The following is a 26,151-nucleotide window of genomic DNA, read 5'->3' on the forward strand; positions in this document are numbered from 1 at the left end:
TTCATCTCTGAGTAGTCAGCAGCAGATTTCTAGAGAACTAATTTGAGTTCCGGAGTACTGTGACTTGAATGATTTTATTTAGTGTCTTATGGTAGAGTTATAAACTGAGCAAAACAAATTTTAAGTTTATATAGAATTTTAAAATTTAGCTCTCAGGTGGAGAATAATTTATGATACTACCAGATAGAAATAATCCATATMATCTCCAGTATATGGAAAAAKCCAGTATTGGACTCAAGTATAACCWGGGAAAAGTGAAAGAACATTTGTCTCCTCAGTATTAAATAAAAACATMAGAACATACTGAATTATTAGTTGGTGAGCAGCCTAAATTTTTTTCTGGATGTAAGAGTGTAAAAGAAGTGCAAAATTTAATTAGTAATTTTAGTTCTCACCTTAGGGGTTTTTTGAACATCAGCATCTTTTTTTATGGGAAGTAGCCCTACCAAGCCAGTTTTATAGTGAAATGAAAAAAAACCAATAAAACCTGCTCAGGGCAGGCGTAAGTTGTTTGACTTTTAAATTTATACATAAAATATATAAATATATATGTATATATATGGATATTATAGCTTTCAAATTCTAGAAGTTTGAATCTGTGCACAGTACAAAACTTCTTGATAAGACTGTGTTTTTTGTTTGGGACATGCATAAAATGTGTGTAGATAGTAAGTATTTGTTAAACATGTTATTACACCCTAGCAGAAAAGTGTCAGAAACTGTCAGAGAAAAGATCAAAAAGACAGTATCACTGTTGATGTATTTGAAAATTACAGACAGGACAAGTTTGCACAATGTTTATGGTTTGTTTTGTAAGCTGTGTATATATTCAAAGAAATCATGCTTTAACACTGCCATGCACATAACGATGGATAGAGAAAGTTGAAGGGATGTTAAGAAGATTTTGTCCTGATTTCAGAATCTTGAGMTATTCAGTTTTTCCAAAAAGGGACRTTACTTGATTATGTATCTCCAARCATAAAGTGTGGTGAAAGGTTATTTCATATAACAAAAACAAAGAAAAAACTATTAATGAATTGATAAAGGAAATTATTAATATTGATTGGAGAGACTATACTCTAAAATTTATTATTAGTATTATTAAGAGCAGGTGATTAATGTACTTGTCTGTCAAATTAGCACTGGATTTTCTAGGTTAATACCATTATCTTATGGCAGCTCAAGTTGAATTCAAATCAGAGATGCCTCTACAAAATGTTTGGATTTATATGACCCAGTTTTGTGTTGTAGTGTTAGGGTTTGTGAATATGTCTGGGAAGAACATTGGAAGACTGTCTGGAGTTTCTRTTTCCACATGGTATTGTAAGAATTGTTGATCTGTATCCTGAAGCCTGGTTTCTTATAATTCTAAAAGTAGTTTGTAGCTATAGATGGAAGATAGCTATAGATTAAATCTTAATTATAGATTTAATGCTCCCATACACAGGGAAAGGCCGCACAAACATAAAAAATGTGACTTTGGAATAGTAATTTTGGAAATCTTTATTTAAACATAATTTCTCTAATTGCTTTTRCAAGAATATGTGTTGCTTTAAATGCTTCAGTCTGTTTTGAGGTGCTGGAAATACTAAGGGGGAAGAAAAGCTTCTGATTCTCATTCTCTGAAAAGCTGTTATTGAATCAATAAGACCTTAAAGATGGATGTCTTACAGTGTGAGTGACTGAGAAGTTGAAAACCCACGCTGATTTCTAGAAGTCTCACCATTCTGAAATTACATTGATGTGGTCTGTTCAGTTCTTGTATGTGATGAGGGAGTTGTCTGTRTGCTCCCACGATGTCAAACTGCATTGAGATGAACCGATGTGTGTTTGTGTGCTGGCTCTGACAGCTCGGGGGGTTGGCTGCTTAAGCACCACGGACAGAGGCTCTTTGAGGCAGTCAGGGCTCTGCTGATGGGCATCAGCAAACCTCTGCCAGAGATAATGTACCAGAGCTGCTTGTTAYGTATGGCTCAGCACAGAAGATTCAGGTACCAAAAAGCCTCCCCTGTTTGCTGCGTGACAGGTCTCCTCACAGCAGCCACACTGAATGTTCGTTTTTGTTTTGGTGTTGAGCTTGAAAATTGAATTGTTTTGCCTCTTTTTTAATTTACCTCTACCTGCAGAACCATCTCCTTCCCAAAACCTCACCATTGCTTTTTGAGAGTCGATTGCATGATAGTAAAGAAATGTATTCCAGGCTTATTTTGTTAGGTAATTGCATCAGTATTTGTCCTATGTATTTCTGTATTTAACAAAAACTAGTCTTTGGTCCTTCATAACTAGTCTTTGGTCCTTCATGTGCTCAGAAGATGGGTCTTGAGTGCATGTTTGGCATATTGGTTACATAAGATTCTCTCAGAAGAGATGGTAGTGTAAGGTTTGGTTCACAAGAGCAAGCTAGTTCCTTCCTTTAGCATCCATGGAAGATTCTGCTGGTCAGACAGTTATRTGGGRTCCATGCAATCACACAGAATCRCAGAAGGGTTGGGGTTGGAAGGGGTCTTAAGGGCCACCTAGTTTCTACTGCCCCACCATAGGCAGGGAACCTTCCACTAGACCAGGTTGCTCAAAGCTGTATCCAACCTGGCCTTGTARGCTTCCAGGGATGGGGCATTCACAGCTTCCCTGGGAATACTGTTCCAGTGCCTCACCACCCTCACAGTAAAGAATTTCTTCCTAGTATCTAATSTAAACCTATCCTCTTTCAGTTTAAAGCCATTACCCCATGTCGTATCGGTACACACCCTTGTAAAAAGTCCTCTCCAGCTTTCCTGTGGGCTGCCTTTAGGTACTGCAAGGTGCTTTACAGTCTCCCTGGATCCTTCTCTTATCCAGGCTGATCAGCCCCAGCTCTCTTGGCCTGTCTTCATAAAGAGGTGCTTCAGCCCTGTGATCAGYGTGGAGACTCTCCTCTGGATCCTCTCCGACAGGTCCATGTGTTTGAAGGGAACCTTCTCTATGATTCTTCAGACTGCCTTGTCACATTGGGATTCATGACTATCCTCTTTCCTGGCTTTAAGAGGGATATTTAATTACAACAAGCCTAAGTTAGTAGTACACAGTGTTGAAATATGGAGAGYACATATAGGGGTCCAAAGAAGCCCTTGGTTTAAAACTCTGGTGTTGTTTTCGTGAGAGCTGTGGACATACTGGGATCCATTCTGAAATACAAGTCTGGAAACTATTGCCATTATCCTGTTCATTTTTTGTTAGTTTCTAAAAAAAATTATCAGAGCTTCTAAGTATCTGTATTTCTTTCTAGGAACATTGTCGTAACTGTTAAAGRGCATAATGCAGAATCCGTTAACAGTTTCTGCAGGTATAGTATGTTTTCTATACTTCTTTTAGAAATTAGATGCTTGTGATKTAAAATGTGGAAGAAATCTCATCTTTGATCACTGTATTACTTGTGTCTGGTATTCTGGTGTAGTATGATTTGAAAAAAAAAAGCACTACTGCAGCATTTATCACTTTAAACAATTTCAATAGCTAAAACAGTTTTCTTCTTTAGGGCATTGCTAATTACTGTTAACACCTGTAGTTGAAACTTGAAATGCATAAATCTGCTTCTTGTTTGATTCAGCAGAATTAAGTTTTCAGTTTTTATTAAAATTCTTTTTAAATCCTCATATATTTGAAAATCCTTGCTTTATTTGACCCCCATATTAAATGGGGTCAAATCTATCTGCAAATTATGCTACAAAAGTAGCAGAGACAGGAAAATAAACATTAACTTAGATTTTTTAAAATGCCTTTTCTCCAGCGTTCCCATCCTTACTAATATTTTTATGTTTAATTCTTTCTTCTCTGYTGTCTCCTCAAAAGTTGTCTTTCATTTGATTTAGATTTCAGTAGGGTTAATGTCTTGAATTTTTTTCCCTCTGTTAAGGCTATTTGTGTATTCCCATGCTTCTAAATGTATAGCTGTAATRTCAGTTTCCTTTCCCTTTTGATCTGTGTCACAATACTGATGTTTRAATATGATTTTTAGCATGAATGTCATTTTAAATGATACTTAAATGTGAGTGAATGTTTGATGGATATGACATCAGCTCTAATGGACCTTTCAGAAYCACTGCTGGTTGTCAGTTAAGTTTCCATTGTTAGTACTTACGTTAATTGAGAAAAGCGCTATATATTACTTAATTTGAAGCCTTGAGCTTTTACTGTCATGTAAGTTTATACTTTACCTGTTTAGTGAAGACTGAGTATTTTTATGATGCTGTAATAATTCTGAGGAAGCTGTTCCAGAAGCGTGTCATGCAAATTGATCTTAGTTGATGKGTTCTGTGTCTCCTGGGACTATTCTTTCAAGGAAGACAGTACTTACTGCTGGRTAAAGCTGTCCACCCCAGAGTGTGCTCTACATTCCTATGCTTATGACTGAAGTACTCAATTCTAATATTTAGAAGCATTAATTTATTTTTTCCTTTAAGTAATAGGAATTTGACACTGGTTATAGTCTTATATTAAAGCCATTTCTGAATCGTAGTAGGAGAATAYAGACTGTGAAGCTGTTTGCAAAGTTCAAATTGATTAATCATGTGTTTTGAGGTTTTTTTGGAAGGCTTTTACTCTTTTCCCCAAAATCAAAATCCATTCCAGTCAGTATCCTGTTATCAGCTTGTACCCAGAGGGAATGGTAAACTTCAAAGGGAGCTTCCATGTCAGAAGTCACAGAATCACAGAATAGTCTGAGCTGGAAKGGGCCCACAAGGATCACAGAGTCCAACTCCCAGCCCTGCATGGTGCCATCCCACTCACACCACGAGCCTGAGAGCCTTGTCCACGTGCTTCTTGTATTCCATCAGGCTTGGTGCTGTGACCACTTCCCTGGGGAGCCTGTTCCAGTGCCCAGACACCCTCTGGGCAAAAATCTTTTCCTAATATCCAACGTAAACCTCCCCTGACACAACTTCAGGCCATTCCCTCAGGTCCTGCCTCTGGGCACCACAGAGGAGAGATCAGTGTCTGCCCCTCCTCTTCCTCTCATGAGGAAGTGGTAACTGCAGTGAGGTCTCCCTTCAGTCTCCTCTTCTCCAGGCTGAACAGCCCAAGTGACCTCAGCTGCTCCTCACGGGGCTTCCTTTCTAGGCCCTTCTGCATCTTTACACTGTGTGGCCCTGCTTTTTACAGTTTCTAACAGCTTTATATCCTTYCTACATTGTGGTGYCCAAAACTGCACACGGGCCGCCCCAGGTCAGAGCAGAGCGGGACARTCCCCTCCYTTGCCCGGSTGGYGATGCTGTCCTTGAGGCCCTCCTGGCTGCCAGGGCACTGCTGGCTCATGTTCAACTTGCCATTGACCAGGAACCCCCAGCTCCCTTTCCATGGCMCTGCTCTCCAGCCTCTCATTYCCCTGTCTGTACACCCAGGGTTGCCCCATCCCATGTGCAGAACCCAGCACTTTGCCTTGTTGAACTTCATGTGATTGGTGATTGCTCAGATCTCTCATTTGTTGAGATCTTTCTGCAGGCCTCCCTAGATCATGACCAGGACCTGTATCACTGTGAAATGATGACAGTCTACAAATATACTAGTCTCAGTGTATTTTTTATTATGATACCTTTTTGTCTTTATATCAATACCACTTTTTTCTTAAATGTAGCACTTCAAAAATATGGAGAGTATTAGTAATTTATGATGATTTATGTACAATTCTAATGTTGGTACATTTTTTCCAAATAAAACTTTTGAAAATAGATTATATTGGAAATGGAAGCTATCCATCAGTTACATTCAGTGCGGCAAGTGTCAGTGTTTCTGTACTCTGAGTGTGCTTGTTATTTCTCAGTTAAGTGTTGGAAGTAATGATTAGTGCAAGTTCTTTGAGTGRCAGCTAAACCCTTCACTACTGCCATTTGTCATGTAATAGCAGGTGTTCTGTAATTTAATCTGTACTCCTTCAAGACATCTGTATTTTTCTCAGTTTAAAATATTTTATAAAAAGGGTGACTTTCTTTTATGTAGCAAGCAATTGTAACACCATGTTCAAACACATGCAYTTTTCTGAATAATGATAAGTATCTAACTTGTCAGATTTTATTTTTTCCTCAGAATTACTAAATTATCATTTCATTGATATGACATCATATGAYAACAATCATTGAAGCATTATATTCTACCATTCACAGTCATGTTAAATATTTACTGTTGAGCAAGTATTGTTATTTTTTATAATGCTCCATTACACATACAATAGCATAATGCCTTACTGAACTGAAATACTGTTGGCATTATCAGATTTATAGAATGTTTTTGTTAAATGACTAACATGAAAGAATTGTGTCTGGTACAAATACTTTGCAAATATAAGAAGTCTATCCTGGTTTATTTGTCTAATAGTTTCTGTTCTTTTAAAATATACATTGGAAAAGCATATCACATGCTAAAGTAATAGTTTTGCTCTTTGAGTATGTTTGATTTTTTTAAAATCATAGGTCAAGTGTGGTTCTGTACATTTTGTATCAGTATTTGGTGCTGGGAGATCTCAAACTTCCATTAGTCTTGTAAATGTGCTTCTTAGCATCAGCTCTCACTTTGCTGGAACCCCTGCTGCCTTTATATCATTAAYATAAATGCAGGTGCAAATAGCATTTATGTAGTTTGATAGAAAGCAGTTGGAGACGTTTCACTGTGGGACACGACACTTTCAGATTGTGTACATCTGTTCAAATAATGTATCCAAGCCAGTGACATGAATGCAAGGATAAAAACATCTGCCCCTGAGACCATTTGCCATACAGCAGATGCTTGCATCTTTATTTATGCAGATGGTTTGTGTGATGAGCTGAGCAATGATGAAAGCGAGAAAGTTTGACAAAGGTTTCAGGGTATTCCTTGGGATGGGAAAATGTTGGTAACAGTGCTTTGTTTACATATGTCTACTGAAAGAAGAACATCTAGTGTGAATACCGGCATGTTAGTAACATGGATATGCCATTTCRGAGACTAACTAGATTAACATGAAAGTAAAGGATGTTTTTTTATAATCTCAGGCACGATAGTTTTATTGCAGTTATAGAAGATGCTAAATAGTTTAATAGAAGTAATTACTTTTAAACAGAAAGTCTCAATTGCTTTGCTTTAAGATGTTCTCAAGTTATGCAAAACATCAGATTGACTGAAAAGTTTGCAGAGGCAGAATGTTTTGAAATGCCAAGGTAACTCCTCACGAAGTTGTTCGGAGGTTGGGTAAGGTGCTGTATCTGACTCCTTGACTTGGGGGGTTTTCCAGGATAAGCCGTATTCAGCATGACAGAGTCATGAGGCGAATCGAACAGCCTGCGTGTTGTTCGCAGGTCAGTGCGGTGATCCGCGGCTCGGAGCCGGGCTGGCCCCGAGCGGGGCGGGCAGCGACTCCCTCTGCTGGGCTCCGCTSCCGGGGCTCCTTTGTCTGCCCGGACACCGGAGCTCGTCAGAGTGGCCGGGCAATGCGGCACACTATGGTCTCTGGCCTGCGTTCATGGTGACCGCGTTCCCGCTTCCACGCCCTTTGCTGGCAGCGCTGCCCGCTTTGCTGGTACATTATCGCCTCTCGGCAGCSTATTCCTTAATTCCTTTACAGCATATCCCTCTCTGGAGAGCCAGTGCTGCCTTTAAACGGCACGGTGACTGGCATGGGTGAGCCAGCAATGCCAATAAGCGCTGCAAATAATTGTAATTATGCACTGGAGGAGGAAAAACCAGACAGATACTGTAATTTAATTTGTTTTCTGCTGCATCCTACTGCCGGTAAGGCCTAGCTGTGTTCAAGTTCAGCTGCAAGCGATAATTTTGTATGTTCTGAAAACTAGCCTAGCCAGGACCATAGTATTTCAGAAGATGTAATTAGTTTTCTTAYGCTATACAGATCTGTGTCTGTCTTTGAAAAAATATATCTACTTGAAGCACTGTGGAGATACTTTATTTTTGTTTTAATCTTTAGTGGAATTAACTATAGGTAGCAATGTTTTGCATATCTCAGCCAGAATCAGGGTCTTTTTTTCTGAAGAAATCTAGCCCGTAAAGAAAGAAAAAGGGGCACAACTAGAGCAAGTAAAACCTTAGATAGGGATTCTGCATTCAAAACTTAGACCACTTAWGAAAATCCCCCAGAAAATACACTCCAACTGTCTTCAAAGTTTAACAATTGTTCTGGCCCTTTCTTTGGGGAGTGATGAACTTCGTGTATATTTTATAACACAAGACTCATAATAGGCCAAGCCACGACTGACAGTCTTCTGATCCTCTGTTCATGAGGGAACATTTTTGCGGTTTGTACCACAGAAGTCACCATGCAGATGTTTTTAATGCTTCAAGTAAAATATAATTGCTGTATTGAGCCAAAGTGGCAAATTAATTGTTTTCTCTTGCACACAGTCCTTCTTTAGAAAAAAGTGCACTGATTTTCACCAAAACAATTTTCACAAAAACAATGACTCTTTAGCGGGAATAAAACTTTTAGTTTTTTGCTGTGTTCTCTATTTGCATGTCAGAATTTGCAAAAAAATTATCATTTGGGAGTGAGAGGCGTTAATTCCCTTACTGAAGTGAGACATACATGTTTTCTGTCCCAAAGAGGGTTGAACTCGGTATGATGTAGGTTTGTTTTCTTTTTTGAAAGGAGAGCAAAAATCTAATCAGAAAATATTTTATGATTTATTAATAAAATGGTTCTACTTGACTTTTTTATGCTGTATAGTTTCTGAAGAGTTCTGCCTTCATTTTTTTAGTAGACTTGGTCATTACTGCTTCCTATACTTAAAAAAAAAATAAGTCCATTGATTACCACTTACGTTAGATATATCGAGATTTTGTCCAAGTTGATTTAATCTTGATAAACCCTTTAAAAATGACTTCATATTGACTTTCAACAATGGATGAATTACTGTTTAGGTCTGTATCTTTCCTGAAGCTCTCTAAAAGAAATTTCAACTGGCAACTCTCCCAGGAATTTTAAAAAATCCTATTACAGGTGTTTATTCCCACTTTCTGAAGCACCTAATTTAAATTTGCAGTGCTCTTGGGGGGTTATGAATTAACAGTTTATGACCAGTGTTTCCATCATGTCCCTTCAACTGTTTTCTGAACAATTAGTTCCCCCAAGTGGCTGCATCACTGCAGCCTTGCTTTGCAAATCTTCAGGGACGGTATCCTCTGTGGAACAGAATGACTGGGCAAAACCAACAAAGATAACCGCTGGATTTGCAATGATACCAAAATAATTTCCATTCTACTCAATTGTATCCTGTCAGAGCACCAAGGTGTCTAAATAATGCTCACTTGCAGGCTGACAAGGTTGGCTGCTGAAACTACCAGAGRCATAAAGAAGCTGAAATACAGTCCTCAATGATGTATCTAACAGTGTTTCTCAGAGGTTCTGTGCTTAAAAAGAAATTAAGAAATTGTGTGGTTGCAGAGGCCAGGACCATTTTGAGCCCTTAGTTCTTAGATTGCCATAGTGAGAAAAGCTGTGTATGATTTCTTCAGCTGTAAAGGAGGAAAAAGTTATTAGTAATTACAGATGCTTTATGTCTAGCTTTCTTTATGCCAGTTTTCATTTTTTAATATGAAAATATTTTGATCTGCTTAAGACCTATTAATTTTGTTGACCTTAATATGAAATGAGTAGCTTATAACTTGAAAGACTGTGCCTTCAAAAAAATGGAAAGCTTTTAAAGTTCACCAACACTGCATGAGAGGTRTTAAAAAAGCATGTAGATCTGCTAATACATGTATTTTAAATTCACTGTAAAAGTGTCTAAAAATCTCTTGTGTATATGTATTTTGAGTCTTAAGAAGGACTTTGAAGACTTTCTTCCTTTATACAGTAGCACAAAGAAGGTTTTTTTTTAATAGGTGGTTGTGTTAAGCCATGCATTGCCCACATAGTGTATAGCAAGTTGCTTTTGAATAGTGATTTACCTATGTGTGACTAATGCATTTCAGGTCACAACTCAAAAAGATTACCTCAAAGCTGATGGCCGCTTGTTACTTCTCATAGAAATAATATTTCATACACATTTGAAGGCTATCATCTTTGTTGGGATGATATGAAATCTAATCTATGGAAAATAAAAAATACATCTTAAGCATTACTGTTGCTAATGCTGCTAATATAGTGACTAAATTTCTCAATGTGTTGAGTTTTGTTTAACAGGTCTGTTTTTGTATGGGTATTCTTTATGTTATACTTTTCTCTGGGGACAGATACTGAAGCTAAGGTGCAGGTGAGATTGATGGGCAGATAGAAAATTTCTTCTTTATATCTAGCCTGAATCTACTTTCTTCTAATTTAAAGCCATTTTGCTTTGACTGGTTTCTGCTAACACTGTAAAATAAGTGTCACATCTTTCTTTTGAGCCTCTTTCARGTTTTGTAAGGCCCCAGTCAGGTCTTCTTGGAACCTCCTCCAGACTGAGGAGGACTGAGGCTCTCTCTCAGCCTTTCCTTGTGTAAGAGGTATTCCATCCTTCTGATCATTTTTGTGCCCCTACTGTGGAGCTGCTCCAGCAAGTACATCTCTTTCCTGAGCTGAGGGCCCCAGAGCTGGACACAGAACTCTGGGTGGGTCTCAGCAGAGCAGAGGAGCAGAATCCCCTCCCTCCCCTGCTGTCCACCCGGCTTTGGATGAAGCCTGAGATGCCGTTGGCTCTCTGGGCTGCGAGTGCACATTTCCAGCTCACAYTCATTTTTTCATCCACCAGTACCCCCAAGTTCTTGGCAGAGCTGCTTTGAATCACTTTAGCTCCAGCCTATATTGATACCAGGGACTGTCCTGACCCACGTGCAGGAACTCATGGGGTTCCCATGGGCCAGCTTCCTGGTCTTTGCAGGTCCCTCAGCCATCCCATCCTTCAGGTGTGTCAGCTGCACCTCCCAGCTTGGTTCTGCCTGCAAACTTGCTGAGGGTGCACTCGATCCCACTGTCYGTGTCACTGATGGAGCTGTGGAACAGCACTGGTCCCAATACAGACCCAAGGGACACCACTTGTCACCAGTCTCCATATGGACATTGAGCTGTTCCACTACCATCTAGCAGTAACCATCCAGCCAATTCCTTATCCATCCAATAGCCCATCTATCAATAGAGTTTTCACCTCCAGTTCAGAGAAGAGTGTTGAGGAGGACCCTGTCAAAGGCCTCTCCTGTGAATACTTTCAAACAACAAAGGAAAGCAATTCTGGAAGTGGAAAAAGTAGCGTAATCTAATTTATTTTTTTTCTTAAGTTATATTAGATCTGTATAAACTTTGGCATGTATCAATACATGGTTAATAGTGCAGAAAGGATGTTTCAGGCAAAACCAAAAGACTGAATTAGAGAGAAAACTGAAGAACTTCTCTAAATACAAACTCATGATCTTGGGTTACTGTGTGACCTACCTCTGCAAGGTGACAGTTTGTGCTAAAAATAGTTTTAGCTTGTTCCCACACTGAAAAATGCCATTAGAAATTTTAATGTTGAACATCCTCCTTRATGTAAAAAAAATAGGTACCTTTGTTATTGCAATGTGCTCTTTTGCTAAGAAGAGTCTTTTGGAGACCATTTAAGGAATGCAGGACACATCCTCRTGCTCACAGAAGTTCTTGAAATGCACTATAATCCTAATCCTTTAAAATAATAAACTTGCACAGATGGCAAGGAAGACCTTTATTAATTATAAAATGCTTATTGCACAACTACCAAATCACATTTATGCTCCAATCAGATTTAATTACATATTGTTTTAAAGATACAGTTTAAAGCTTCTAGAATTTTCAGAAATAATTTTTGTCTTGTTCCTCCTGAGGTATATGAGAATAAATTTTCTGAATGTATTTGCACATTCGATATCTTAATTTTTTTGTGAATGACCAACAGAGAATTTCCAATCTTGCATTAAAATATTTAGTTATATTAGTTTATTTTTCTGAGCTAGTTTAAATTGCACAAAAGCACTTTTATGTAAACATAATTATAATACTCTTTAAAAAATCAAGTACTGAAAAGGTAAGAAATGTGAGATTCCTCTTTTGGTTTAAATGCATCTCCTTTCCACATCACATGTAATGATGGTTTGCTGTCTTAAGTCCGCATTTAATTCCTATATTCCACCCTGACTCTTTGGCCTGGACACTTTTCAAGTCTCATTTCCAGTCTTGTCCTTTTTCTGCTTGCCGTGTGTATACCGGTGCTTTTCTTCCACACYGTCAGCTCTGCAGGGGTAAGGAGAGGCCATTTCCTCGTTCCAGTTTGGGTGCTTGGACCTAAAGCTGTAGTTCAGGGAAAATCCAGCCCAACCTGAAGCAGGAGCACATTCAATAGAATGTAATCATTGGAAAAGTTTGCGCTTGAAGTATCTATTGAACACAGGCCCAGAGTCTACAGCTTTGCCTAATTTGGGCAGCTTTTCACAGATCAAAGAAACATTGCTGTGTCACATATCAAGATCTTCACCCAAGGCACAGATGTGTTACTAGATTTTTTTTTTCCTCCAGGCATACTGAGAATGGCTGGTATTTTCTGTGGAAATTAATTTTAGAAAATTATCTGATGCAAATACCCAGACCAGAACATTCCACCYGGGTAGTTATTAGAAAAGGTAGAAACAACTGTAAATTAATTGCTATAATGTATAGAGCTGGACACTCATGGTTTGTAGACTTTATTAGTGATCTTTCTACAAGTGTGACCCAAACTGGTTTTGAACACCGCAGTCCAAATTCTGTTTTCTATAATATTTGCAGTGTATTTACACAGAATTATGGAAAGTGTAAATGAGCACAGAATTTGGCCCCTGTATTTAAACTCCTCTGTAAAGCTATTGAATCTTCATTTTTTGAAGTGTTTTGTTTTGCTGCTGTTGACTGTCTGCCATGACACTGAAGCTAAACCATCCCATCTGTTTGCCACATTAACTAGCTTTACTCAATTATTATGCTATCACCTTGCATTTGGCATGTAATACATTAGATTTTAAAAGGTATTTTGAGGAGAAAAAATTGCAAAGACCAAGAAGCAGTAGTTTTCTTACTGGAAGTTAATGTTTTATTATTGTCATTTTATATTGTCTTTTTCTGGGTTTTGTTGGTTTTGGGGGTTTGGTTGCTTTGTTTTTTTTTTTTTTTTTTTTTTTTTTTTTTTTTTTTTTTTTTTTTTTGTTCTGAGATCTATTTATAACTGACTGAAGCACTTTTGCAGGTGGTGTTTTTTTGCATGCTAATCCTGCAGAGAAACATTGTGTCCAACAAAGTATGCTGGGTCAGCAAAAGCAAGAAACTTGTGCTGGAAAGACTGTATCCACAGGTATTTAGTGTGTATGGAGATTTGGCAAAATGAATGATTAACTATCATTGGCAGAAAAGGATCTAATGTTGTGTGTTGGAAAGCTGTGCATTTTTCTTTCCCACAGAACAGATACTCTTCCTTTCAAAGTCAGCAAAAGACTCAGCAGTGTTAATATGCATTGGATATTCACTAATCTTCATCTTTGATCCTTTTTTTTTGTATTCTTTTCTCTCATATGTCTGTTCATACACAAATTAAATACACTGTTGCACAACTGAGGTGGACCTACAAGGATGATTTAACAAATGAAGGCTGTTACTCAGTGGTTTCTGTGGTGGCTATTTGGTGGGTATTTCCAAAAAAGACAAGATAGTGCTGAAAATTAAATTTCTTCTGATGCTTTTCGCAGTGTCTGAGTTCGAGCTGTGTTGTGTGCTTTACATAGGGARCAAACCAAAAGAAGGACAAAAAATAAAGCAGTTTAGGCTGGAGTAGACCAAACTTGGATGACTTGGGAAGGAACTGGAGCCATGAAGAAGCAGCAACACATGGAAGACTGTTTCCTCTAGAGGACTCTTCTCAGCCTGGCTCTTTCAGAGACTTTGATGCATCATTGATTTTTGTATTGGTGTGTCACTGTCCACTTCTRTACAATTTTAAGGTTATTTAGAAGGGAGGAAAGCTTTTGACATCCTGCAAGTTTCTGAGTGATTTGAATCTTGCAGGTCCTAGCATGGTAACCATTAAGYTTTTAACAGAGATTTTTAAAGTAAATGGGTTTTTAAAGTAAGTTGAACTGCATTTGATTTAGCCTTGTGTGTAATTATTTGTCAACTTATTACCTCAATTCCACAGCCATCTAAAAGATTGAGGACACAGCAGTTAAAAATCGGCTTCATGTCCTTCTGATATTAAGTCTAATGTTTTCATTAATTTCCTTTTTTATTAATAAAAAAATGAAGTATAAAAACAGTTGCCTTCCAGTGAAGGATCTGCAGTCTGGCTTGTAGAAAGAATGTCTAAAATGAAGGGCCGTCTTCACAAACGCCATTGCAGAGCCTCCCTTAAAGAAACTTCCCCTTCTTAGTGAAAGACTTTCTGGGATTGCATAGGCACAGACGCTTTTTCTGAGGTCAGCTGGCAGCTGACAGGTCAAAATTAGTCCTTTAAATCAGAGACAGAAATAATTTGGAAGAAATGGAGTGCCCCTGAAAGATGCATATTAGGTTTCCAAGCAGACTTTGCACAAGTTAGACTGCCAGAGCATATCCAAGTCCTTCCATGTGGTGAAGACATGAATTGATATAGCTCTATCTGTGTGCAAAGGAGGTTGTTGAAACTTTTTACCAGCTATAAATGGAAAACAGAATTTTGGTCACTGGTGTTATTTGCACACTCTGGTTGGGGTCAGCAGAACCAGTCTATTGACTGGCTGCTCTCCCCTGATTCAAGGTGCTGAATAGTTTTCCACCAGTTYTTCCAGTTAGCTTTCCCAGTCTGCAGGCTGAATGTTAACTGAGTCTGAGGCACCAWCAGACAGCTAGTCTGCATCCAGCCCTTCTCTATATTTAGGCACTGGCTAAGCAGCTTAACTGCAGAAGCTGTGTTGGAGGAAAGGGAAATGCAGAGTTGAGTATCCTTTGCTTATCACAAGCACTGCAATGAATATTTCTGCACTAAAATGTACAGTGTAAACTTGTGAGGAAAAAGAAGGAAAAAAATAAGTTGTACTGAAGGCTGGTACCAAACATAGCTTGCTGGAAAACTTATTTATGATAAAATTACACTAGCTGGAAAAAGTGGTTGTACAAAAATAATTTCTTGAACAATTACATCAATCCTTAGTATTGTGTTAACTGCATAAGAAGTATATTGACTTAAACAGACCTTGTTTCAAAGAGCATTCTATGTTTGATTAAGGTCTTGGCTTCTAGAGGTAACACTCTCCTGTGGAATGCTGAGAAAATATGTGGAGATGCTTTCGTTATAGAAAAGTGATTTTGCTGCTTAATTTTGCATTAGGCAAGTGAATGCATTTGAGAAACATATGGTTCTTTTTACAGCTAGTGCCATAYATTATCTCTACAAATATTTCCTCTTAACCTTAAATTAAACTTGTTTTTCTGGCTTACATTTTTGCAATTTTGTAGAGGTGGCATGTCCACAACAAAACCTCCACCTTTTCTTGTTACTGTTGGTTGAAGAGTGGGTGCCTTGTAACTTGGAGTAGCACAGGTAGCAGTCTGCTGAAATGCTGACTTTCCTAAAATGAAAATGAATGAAATGTTGAAACGAAAAGGGAGAGKAACAAGAGAAATGAGAGAGAATGGAAACAGCTTCGTGTTGAGCATTGTSGCAAGCAGAATAGCTGCTGATTGGGACAAAATCTTTATTGTCAGTGTATGGCAAGCATAATCTGGGGAAATAAGAACTGACTGTCTCCTGAAAGGAAAGTACACTTATTCTGTCATCTGCTGTATTAAAGCTCTACAGTTTGACCTGTAACTATCATTGAAGTTCAGGACTAGTTTGGTTAGTGTTTACAATACTTTATATAATTGTATTATTCTTCTCAGAAGTACAAAAATTGTTTATTCAAAAGCAACAGCAAGAAGATACCTGCATGAAACAAATMATCATCTGAGTACTAGTAGAAATCTTAGCAGCTGAAAATGTGAAGGTTTCTATATGTTTAGTGACTAGATTGTAGAAACTAAAAATTGAGAATAAAAACTGCTCTAGGCAAGCAGTTTTAAACATACCATATTTCTGCTCTTTCCAGGTTGCACAAATTCGCTAGGCCTGTACTTATCCCTGTGTGCAGGGATCTCAATATTTGTGTAGGATTTCCATATGCACAGTCCCTCAGTCTGCACAGAATGTCTAGAAATTCAGAATGTCTATACAGACATTGAGCAGAAAGAAAGATTCGGTGGTGCCCAGTAGTTTAACTTAATTGGAGGATAAAGGAGGTATAATAATGGACTTGGGGTTTGATTCAGTAGAGGGCAATAAAAGGATCAAAGGCTTATGCCCTGCATAGTTATTGCTCTATGAATGTGCTGATCAAAGAGTTTTGGAAACCATCAGACCTACTGCATATGAACTGTACAGTTTATATGTGATTGCTCAGTGAATCCAGCATGTCCTGAAGGCAGTGGCTTTAATGCACATGTGCATGCCATGAATATACATATGTATCTGTCCCGGAGTTGTGGTCATGAAACGTGAGAGGTCTGTAGTTTGCAGCACTTGTTGCGAAGTGTGACGTCTGAGAAGAACATCCAGGATCAAGATAAATTTACTGGAGTTTTCAGTGTTGGTAATAACTCACAGTTACCTTTTAAAGTCTGGAATCACCTATAAATGCATTTGTAATACAAGTCTTTAAAATGGCAAGGAATGAAAACTTTTCCATGGAATTACCTTATGATTATATTTCAAGGTTCCAGCATTTCCTTTCATGTATTCCCTTTCTGCCTGGGATCTTTTTAGCTGAATTTTGAATGCTTGGGATTTCCTTTTTTCCAGGAAACCTATCCCAGGTTTTGAGAACTGGAAGTGTCAGTAATTGAATTTGGGWGTGGGTGTTGAGACTGATAGGTGAAATGGTAGTGGTACAATTAACTATGTATCAAATCCTTTTCTACAGATTCTGAAAGGCCAGCAGATGTCTTTGCTATCGAATCCATATGATAGCATATGAATTTTGTCCTTTTCCTTTTGTTTGTTTTAATTATCGTCACATTCTTCTTTGCTAAAAACATTTGTGACTTTTATAAACACAAATAGAAACAGGAAGGAATTGTGATATAACCTTGAGAAATTGCATTTTTCAGGAAAATAACTTACTACAGTAGTTTAAATAATTTACTGCAGTAGTTCTATTGTGCATTAGTGGCGCATAAGTTAATTTTGTGATTGAGTATTTAACAATAGTATGCATTCTTTCAAGTCCACTTTGATTTTATTATACATCACTTGCATGTTTTGTAGCAGTAATTTTTTTAAGACTTCATCAGCCAAACTCTGGTCCATATGTGATAAAACTCAAAAATTCTAAATGGTAGAGAAACTCTGAAARATAACATGATTCTGTTTGAGAGACATGATCAGAGCAGGTGCTCAGAGAAGTTCTATCATGGAGCTTAAACTCTGTCCCTGTTTTTCCATCAGAATATTTCCAGAAGGCTACTGCAGCTCTTCCAGGACTGAGGAGGCTTATGGGCGGATTTGTTCTGAAGCGTTGTGTAGATTCTAAYCTCAAATGAAACATCCATTTAATATTGGATTAAGAGGAGTTTTTCTATTATCTGTGTTCAAGCATGTTGCTTCGGACAGTACTTTTGTCTATGAAATTTTCACAATTCTAAATTTAATTTGGTGGTCATTTAAATGACTAAACGTTTCTACTAAGTTTGTGTGTAATAGTATCCTTTGTAAGCAGTTCTATTTCTGAGAGAGTAATTGTTTAAAAATACCATGTATCATATTACATCTTTGTTATGTTATTCTTACAGATAAACAGAAATCCCCTTCGGATATAATACAAAGTTTCMAGAAGAAAAGTCAGTTTAGGACCATTGCTCCAAAAATGGTACCGAAAATGTTAACATCCGGAGTGGTTTCTTGTCTTCAGTCATCTTTGCCTGAGCCAATTACATCAATTACAGCTTCAGGTTCTAAGCCACTGGTGATGCCAGCTCAGAACTACGCTGTCATGCAGGTGGCTGCTCACAAGGGGACATTTTCCCTGTTGGCTGTGCCCTGTGTTGCACCTGCCCTAACGCAGCAGGTCCAGCGCTCATCTGTGGCCCCTTCTGAAAACCTGAAGCTTCCCATCCCTAGGTACCAATCTGTAAGAAAGAAATTGCTGAGTGACAAGAAAAGAACACAARTCTCTGGTTTGAGTGCACGCAAAAAGATTCCTACCAAAGCATTGATCTCATCACAGACTTCCCCCATGACTACTCTAACTGAAGACTGTCCTGAAGCTCATTCCAGTTCAGATTCAGCTGAGCAAGGGATGCTAACAGACTGTGACTCAGCTGAAATTGGAGTTGCCACATCAGTAAATAAAAGCAATTGTGTGGAATCTGGATCTTCTTCAATGAACAAAACTGAAATTGCTAGCAATAATATTTCTGGACCATCTGTAGTTGAAGACCCTCTATCCAAGCCAGCAAGTGCAACTAATCCCAAGAAAAGAAGTCTACGCTCTGTGAAGACAGCATCGGAAACTTCAAGAGAGTCACTCCTGACATCTGAGAAACTAAAGGAAAAACCCACAAGTTCTGCAAATCCTGTTGCTGTCTTGTCACCAGCAGTTTTCGGCAGTACAATTCAGATGACTCCATCAGCACCAAAAGGAAAACTTCCTATTTTGCCTTACTCAAGGATGAAAAATTCGGTGTTCTGTAAATCTAAACAGAACACTAATGTTACAGATATATCTGGTCATTCACTAAAATCTGAATGTGAAAAGATACCAGCTTTGATGAAAACCAAAGCCTTTGATAAGCAATTAGCCATGTCAATTACACAAGTCCCCAGACAAACCATTCGAGAAAATACCTTGTCTCCATCCAGTAAAGTGGATGTCGACAGTCTTAAAAAATTGAACAGTGCAACCTCTAAAAGAAGAGGTAGAAAAAAAAGAGCCCCRGATGATTTATTGGCTTTTCAGGCCAAGCGAAGGAAATGCATCATTAATAAATTTAGAGAAGGAAGAGAGAGGGCGAAGGTTGATCCTCAGGCACCTAAAGACAATAAAGCAGAAACAGTAAAAAAATACCGTAGTATCAGACCAAAACCAGTGGTGGTTGTGCAGGCGCTTGCGCCGCTGCCTCCTGCAGCAATCGCGGGGACACTGTCTGATGACCACTTCCAGCAAGACTCATTTTTAAATGGTTCACTCAGCAATAAATGTTTAAGTTCCAAGCACAGTGATGGTCCATCAGCTAAATCAAGTGATCTAAGTAGAAATATGTGTTCGGGCATCCCTAAGCCGCTGCACAGATGTCATGTTTGCAGCCATACGTTCCAGTTTAAGCACCATCTCCAGGACCACATGAACACGCACACGAGCAGGCGGCCATACAGCTGCAGGATCTGCCGGAAGGCRTACATCCATTCTGGGAGCCTGAGCACCCACATGAAGCTTCATCACAATGAAGGCAAACCCAAAAAGCTGGTGTGCTGTGAATTCTGTGCCAAAGTTTTTGGCCATGCGAAAGTGTATTTTGGCCACCTCAGAGAAGTGCACAGGGTTGTTATCAGCACAGACCATTCTACCAGCGAGCAAGAGGTGCAAGATACTTCAAAGAAGAGAGGCAGGAATATAAAAGAAGCAGGAGAAACTACAGAGAGGTGAGAGTTTTCACTAATTAAATGCTAATGAAAATTGGATTTCAAGTTGTCAGTGGAAATTTAAAAACCTCACCATTACGAAAATTGTTGCTTTTTTTCACCAAGTGAGATTCCTAATAGTTTAAATATTCCATTTGAATGTAGCAAATCCATWAGACCAACCAGTATATTTTGGCTAATTTATTGACTATGAATCATTATYGACACTTGAACATCCAAAGTAATTTTGCATATGCTCTGGTCACACCCAGTACACTGCCATATTTGAGTCAGTTGGTTTCTCGTGGTTAGCACTCTGTTAGTCTGCGTGCTCTTCTGTCTTGCCCACTTTGGGGTTTTTCCTAAAAGGTAAGGGAACCAGTTGCAGTAAGCAAAAAACAATTCATATTTCAGTATTAGATTTTTGTTTGTTTTCCCTGTTAAATATCATTATCCCATTTCCTTTTAGGGATAGCTGTTAGCTAATCTGTCTGTGCTTACTGCTGCTTTTGTGATCACTCAGCCAAGTAGAAAAATTACCATTCACCATATTAAGATGGATAGAACTTTTTTTTTACTTCTGTATTATGATTTTGAGGTGAAATCTCTTGATTCAGTGTAAATGCTGCCTTTTTTGTTTCTTCCACAGTGCATTTATTTTCACTGAAGAACACTCAGGACTTTAATGTAACTCCTCACTGCAGCACTACAATTCCATTTTACTCATTTTGCTTTGCATAGCTCCACTCTCTGGAGCATCGGTTTGAAATTTTTAAGGTCTTGAGCCTAAGAAACACCAGTACTTTTCTATCAGTCTTCGGAGCTTTCATACAGTGAATCATTCTGTTTATCTGTTTTGTTGGGTAATCTGTCTAAAATGTACAAATACACAGTGTTATGAGGTCCTTTTCGTGGATGTTATGAAAAAACGTCTGAGGAGATCTTGCTTGGATTGGCTTAACATTRCCAAGAACTGCCTGTGTATCCTTTGCACTGCAGAGCTGTCCTAAATCAGGGAGAGGGGCTGTCTGATTGCAAATTAGATACTTAAACTTTCCTAAACCTTGATGTTATAGTCTTTTAGGAAAAAAAAAGCAAGAAACTTTGAAATTTCATAGTGAAAATGGAGGTGACTTTGCCTCAAATTGACCTTAGATCACTCCCTGTAAGCAAGTAGTAATGTATCACATTACAGGTAATAGTCATTTTCACTTTTCTAGCACTGCACTAGAAGTATTTGGATTAACCTCATTGAATCAGGAACTTTAAAAAATGTTATCAACCCTTTATTAGGCTGATGTTGTTAAAAGCTTATTTCTATCAAGGGTGATTTTGGACAGCAGTTCTTAAACTCAGAAGTGTCATTTGGTTTCAGTTTTTTCCTAAACAGCCTTACTATTACTTATTTAATTTCTTTTTTATTTTTTTCCTCTTCCAAGTGCATTAGATACTCTAGAAACAATGCTCATTTTTAATGAAAAGCATTTTATGACTTCCATCTCTTCTTGCARCTTACAAGAACAGAAATTGCCATCCCTCTTCTCTGCCCTGCTAATACTGAAATAGTTTGTATTTCCTTTTTTTAACAGGGGAAATAAGTGCAATTTTGAAGACCTATTCCATAACCCGGGAGGAGTGAAATTACAGGTCAAATGTGGTCGATGCCAGTTTATTGCACAGTCTTTTGGTGAAATGAAGTTTCACTTATTGTGCTGTCATGGAGAAGAGATTCAGGGAAGAGTGAAGGAAGGGGTTTTGCCAGGAAGCAGAGGAGCGAAGGAGGAGCTGGTCAAACACACAGCCCACCCGTGGAAACAGCGCAGCGAGAGAAGGCATTCAGCAAAGTGCAGCGCCCGTCAGGARGAGCCGTGTGCTTTTCCAAAACTGAAGAAACAGATATACTTCCACCATCAAAATAACGTCCGTATTTTACCTAAAAGTGAGCCGACTCAGTCAGGAAGCGACGAAGCCTCCAAGGTGATGCAAAATGTGAGGTTTRGCACACCAAGCAAAAAAATGGAATTTTGGTCTAAAGCAGGCTATAACTGCATTTTATGCAAACAGTTATTTGGAAGAAAAGAGGATCTTTGTAATCATTGGAAGAGTCATCATAATTGTGAAGACCCTTCCACTTTATGGACAATTTTTACTTTGGTATCAAAACAAGGAATTATTGAACTTCCTGATAATGCTGACTATTGAGGCTCAATTCTACAATGCTATGAAAAACATTAACTACCTTACCAAATTGTTTTTTCACTGTCTTGTGAAACTAACTCAACAGATGTATAATTTCAAAGGTTTGTTAGTTGGGTTTGTTGGGGATTTAAAAAAAAATTATACTAACCTTTTTTGATGACTAAAAATGTACTTATTCAGTATGATTCCAGATGGGTACATGGAAGCTGATTATGAATCATTGTACTTAAAAATCATGCTTAAGCAACTTAATAACAGCAAATACTCAATACTAATGGTTAACGTCAAGGAAAAAGATTTGCAAATTAAATTATACTGTACACACAGAAATGAATCAATTTATATTAAATAATCTCTATCTTGAATGAAATTACAAACTTGACTGGAAGTCAGATCCCARCTATGCTTCCAGATTTTGTGGTAAACGCATATTTCCATGCAGTTCTCTTGATCATTGGAATGTGCGCTTATGCCGTTGGCATTCAGGAGCTCTATAACCTATAATTTAAGAACTTTTAATTCTCGTTTTCTAGATTTCAATGTTTTCAGCTGTGTTCATTGCTTGCAGTTCTTTTTGTTGTTCTGGCCTGGTAACAGCAAAAATCTTTGCATTTTAGAAGTGAAAATTGTACACGTATTTATTTGCCTGTAGCTTTTTGGGTTGAAGGTGAGTTGCCGCCCATTAAGATGGAGCCCAGCACATCTCCAGCARGTCCTGTCCAGCTGTAAGGGGTGGAGTTCTGGAGCTCAGTTTTAATGGAAAGGTCATTGAAACCGTTGAATCTAGTTTGAATTTGGTGTTTAAACTTCTTAAAGTCTTATGTAMCTCTGAATTATTTTGTGAGCAATAATGGAGGCAGTCTAAGAAATCATAACATCACTCTCCAACAGAAGTCAGAGCACATCAGAGGGCAAGCTGAAAAATATTCCAGTACTGTCCCTACAGTACTACTCTATTCATTCCTTCTTGTGGTCAGCTGTAATTGAGGGGTTGCAATGATGAAAGAGTCATTCCGAAAATGGCCTGGGTCGCCTCTCAGTGTTTTGCAAAAATTACAGTGATGAAAACRTGAGCAAAGATCTAAAAATGTTGGGCTTTCTGAGTGGGATTCCAGAAGCTGTTGCAATATTTTGTTTATGTGTTTTGTTTTTAAACAGTAAAGGCAATTTTGATGACCTAATAGTTTYGAATGCAATTTCTTGTTGTGTGCTGCTGTGCCCTGAAGCTGAACTATAAGGCAGGAATCAAAAATAATAAAAGACAAAAAGAAAAYGCTCACAGAACTGTACAGGTGCCCGGTAACGTAGAAGAATTCCCATGGATTTTCAAAATTTCCTTCCTACTATCTGTTGCTATAAATTAATATTTGTGACTGTTTCTTTGCTTTCAGTTATTGGAGTTGTTTTTATTCTGAATTATCTTAAAAGTAATACTTGTTCTTATTCTTGACACATTCATCTTTTAATGCCTACAATATATTCATATTTATTTTCACTGGMATATTTTGAAAGTAATAGCTATTTTTAAAGTCAGTGTTTCATATCAGACTGAGGCTGKATTTGAGTTAGTAGAGTGTGCTGCATTTAGCAGCGCTTTTTACCCCTGCAACTTAATCCTTTTATCAAACAACGGTGTATTTTCCATGAAACAGAAATGTGAGAACAATCCCTCTTTCCCATAGTTACACTGTGTCAAAGGGAAGTTCATTCCCAGCATAAAGCATTTTATAAATGGGAAAAACCATTTAAAAGGTTTAATCATGTTCTTTTTTTGGAACCAACATTAAATCACCCACCCCAAGGTATAGTTTAAAGTCAGCTGACATCAGTGGAATACCAGAATTTCTCCTGTTCAGGAACAGCATCAGCAGTGGCAGAGTGGCCCTTTAAAAATATTTTCAAAAAGTATTTGTTAAAAACAGTGGTGCATCAGAGCCAATGATATTAGATGAGTGGTTTGGGGGTGGTCATCAGGCAAGAGGTGCACGTTCCCTGGAGGGGGAGGTGCAGTGATGATGGGAAGAAGGGGCTGGAATGAAGGAGTCAATTGCATTTTTCAGTAGAAACTTTCATGTGCAGTCTTTTCATCATATTTTTGTACTTCTCTCCCTCTCCAGGCCAAATGGGCAAGGGAGTCTCAGCTTTCAGCAGTTTAAAGCCTGAAAACATGTTTTAGAGCATGGTCCTAAGCCACTTCTCAGTGTCYTCATAAATGTTTAAAATTAGAAGCCTTTTTTTCTGAGCCTGAAAGCATTCTTATGTTTCAGGCTATTACGATTATGGTGGATTATGAAAGGTTGGGATTTTTTGAAAATAGCTTTGCATTAAATACAGATGCGTCCTTTGTTTAAWATGYGTTTGTTTTGCATTTKTGTTCATTTTGATAAGATTTGGAGGTCCAAAGTGARCCTTGTATACACCAACATTGAGTAGTGTGCGTTTGCTGTCCAGCAGAAGGGTTGTTATGAATACAATTTGCTGTTCACCTTAAAGCTGGACAAGTTAACATCTGGTTTTGCACACAAATTATAATTTTAAATTGTTAAACCGAATGTTATTGTTTTTGTAGCTGTAGTTTTGTTCCCCTCTGATTTTTCATTAAATCTCTCTTTCAGCTTCACTGTTCAACTTTAAAGCTGTTCCTCACATGGAAAGTTGTTCCTTCATCATCACACCATAAATAATCAAAGCTGGAGGAGTTCCATCACTTTTCTGGCTTGCAGAGTATTGCCCTTCTCCAGCTGCATAGCTACAGTTTCCTATGTCTAACTTGACATAGTTGCTGGCRGTAAATGTTTTGCTTCATTTATTTATTAGAATTCAGCTCTCTGCTGTTTAGCTCAGAGTTTCTGTCATACCTCGTTAGATACTTATTTTATGTACTACTCACTGAGCTCTTTAAAGAAAGTGTCATAAGAAGGATGAACAGGTATTTAAAGGAGCAGATTTCTACCCCAGCTTCGTGCAGGTGCTGCTGATGTTTGAGGATCAGCAGCTTATCTAGGCTCAGCCGTGTAGTACATTGTATTTCTACAACACATCCACCTACACGCGCATCTATTTCAGAACGGAATGTATACTTCAAATCCAGCTGTCAGCTACTATTATCAAACCTGTACAATGTAGGTTTGTGATTGTTATGCATAAAGATTAAAATGCTATTAACTGTAGTAGGTTTACTTGTCAAATTCCATATAGCTCTGAAAAATGAAAATCTCCCCGTGCTGAGTATGACAGAGAAAAAAATCTGGTCTCATGAAGAAAATTCTGATGGCTTAAAGGTTGTCCTCATTTCAGTGTTTGCTTTTATAGCTGATCTGTCACATTGTAGGATTTTCTCCACTTTTTATGAAATTGCCRTAATTTTTCTTGGTGAGGAATACTGAAGAAGACCTGAGTCTGCAGGCAAGTTTCAGTAAAAAAGAAAGTCTCTTTTTTTCTAAACAAGCAGACACATTCCATGGAGTCTTGGTGGCACTATGTTGATATAGATATATAGATATGTAGATATATAAATATACAGATATATACAATGTGGCGAAATATGCAAGGTTTGGGCTTCAGTGTATGACTTTGTGATGCTGACCATTCTGCAGTTCCCAAGTAGAAACTAGAAATTTGAGTGTAAAAATAACTTGGTTTTCAGACTTGGGTGGATTTCTAATATCTTATTGACAAACCTTCAAGAAATCCTGAAAAATGACAATAACATACTTCTCTACTTGTGCTTTGTTAGGCAATTTTTTTGACATAGTAGTACCAGAGGTGGTATAAAACATGATACTGCTGCTCCTGTTGAGTACAAAAGGAAGCTTTCCTCCTTTTATTTTTTTAAATTTTATTGACTTTTTTATGTAAGCATTAGAAACGATGGGATGAATTATGATTTCTGCTGCTGAACCCAGAAACATCATTCAGAAGCTACTTTGCAGAAGCTTCCCATTTTAATCTAGAATAACATGAAATCAGCAAGAAGAAAATTGGAAGGAGGTATGTGAGCTAAGTGTTCCATACATGGATCTCCCTGTGCACTTACACCACTGTAGGAGATATTTATAGGTGATAGGTCTTCTGCTGATGGGTATGACAGTTTGTTCTTATCCAGGGTTCCTTAGATTGGCCAAAGGAGATAAGAATTAAAAAATGCCCATGCCTCCTGTTTGGCTTGAATTTTGCTAAGCATCTCTGCTGTTGTGCCAGTTCAGATCATGGTCCAAGCCATGCTGATGCTCAAGCACTTTGTAGGGAACTTAAAGCAGAATTCAGTGGAGCAAAGGGAAAGTGGTGGAAGTGTCCTGGAGACTTGAACTTCTCCCTTCCACTCCATTTGGTTWTGTCATTCCACATTCAG

At 38.1% G+C, this 26,151-nt stretch overlaps 1 protein-coding gene across 4 annotated transcripts in view; it reads left to right on the top strand.

Moving 5' to 3' along the window:
- Positions 1-23,403, top strand: part of ZNF438 (zinc finger protein 438) — a 51,243-nt gene extending 27,840 nt beyond the window's left edge. For 3 of the 4 annotated variants that reach the window (XM_057376515.1, XM_057376516.1, XM_057376514.1), the window contains exons 4-7: positions 3,266-3,322; positions 13,167-13,271; positions 17,774-19,622; positions 21,191-23,403. In XM_057376515.1, coding sequence (XP_057232498.1) covers positions 3,295-3,322; positions 13,167-13,271; positions 17,774-19,622; positions 21,191-21,803 — 2,595 coding nt within the window. In that variant the 5' untranslated portion in view covers positions 3,266-3,294 and the 3' untranslated portion in view covers positions 21,804-23,403. The remainder of the gene's footprint in view (positions 1-3,265; positions 3,323-13,166; positions 13,272-17,773; positions 19,623-21,190) is intronic. The other variant, XM_057376517.1, reaches the window with a different exon arrangement.
- The last annotated feature ends 2,748 nt before the right edge of the window (positions 23,404-26,151 follow it).

Source organism: Malurus melanocephalus, unplaced genomic scaffold (genome assembly GCF_030028575.1).
Source record: "Malurus melanocephalus ecotype Western Australia unplaced genomic scaffold, MMel_1.1 scaffold_280, whole genome shotgun sequence".
Lineage (NCBI taxonomy): Eukaryota > Metazoa > Chordata > Aves > Passeriformes > Maluridae > Malurus > Malurus melanocephalus.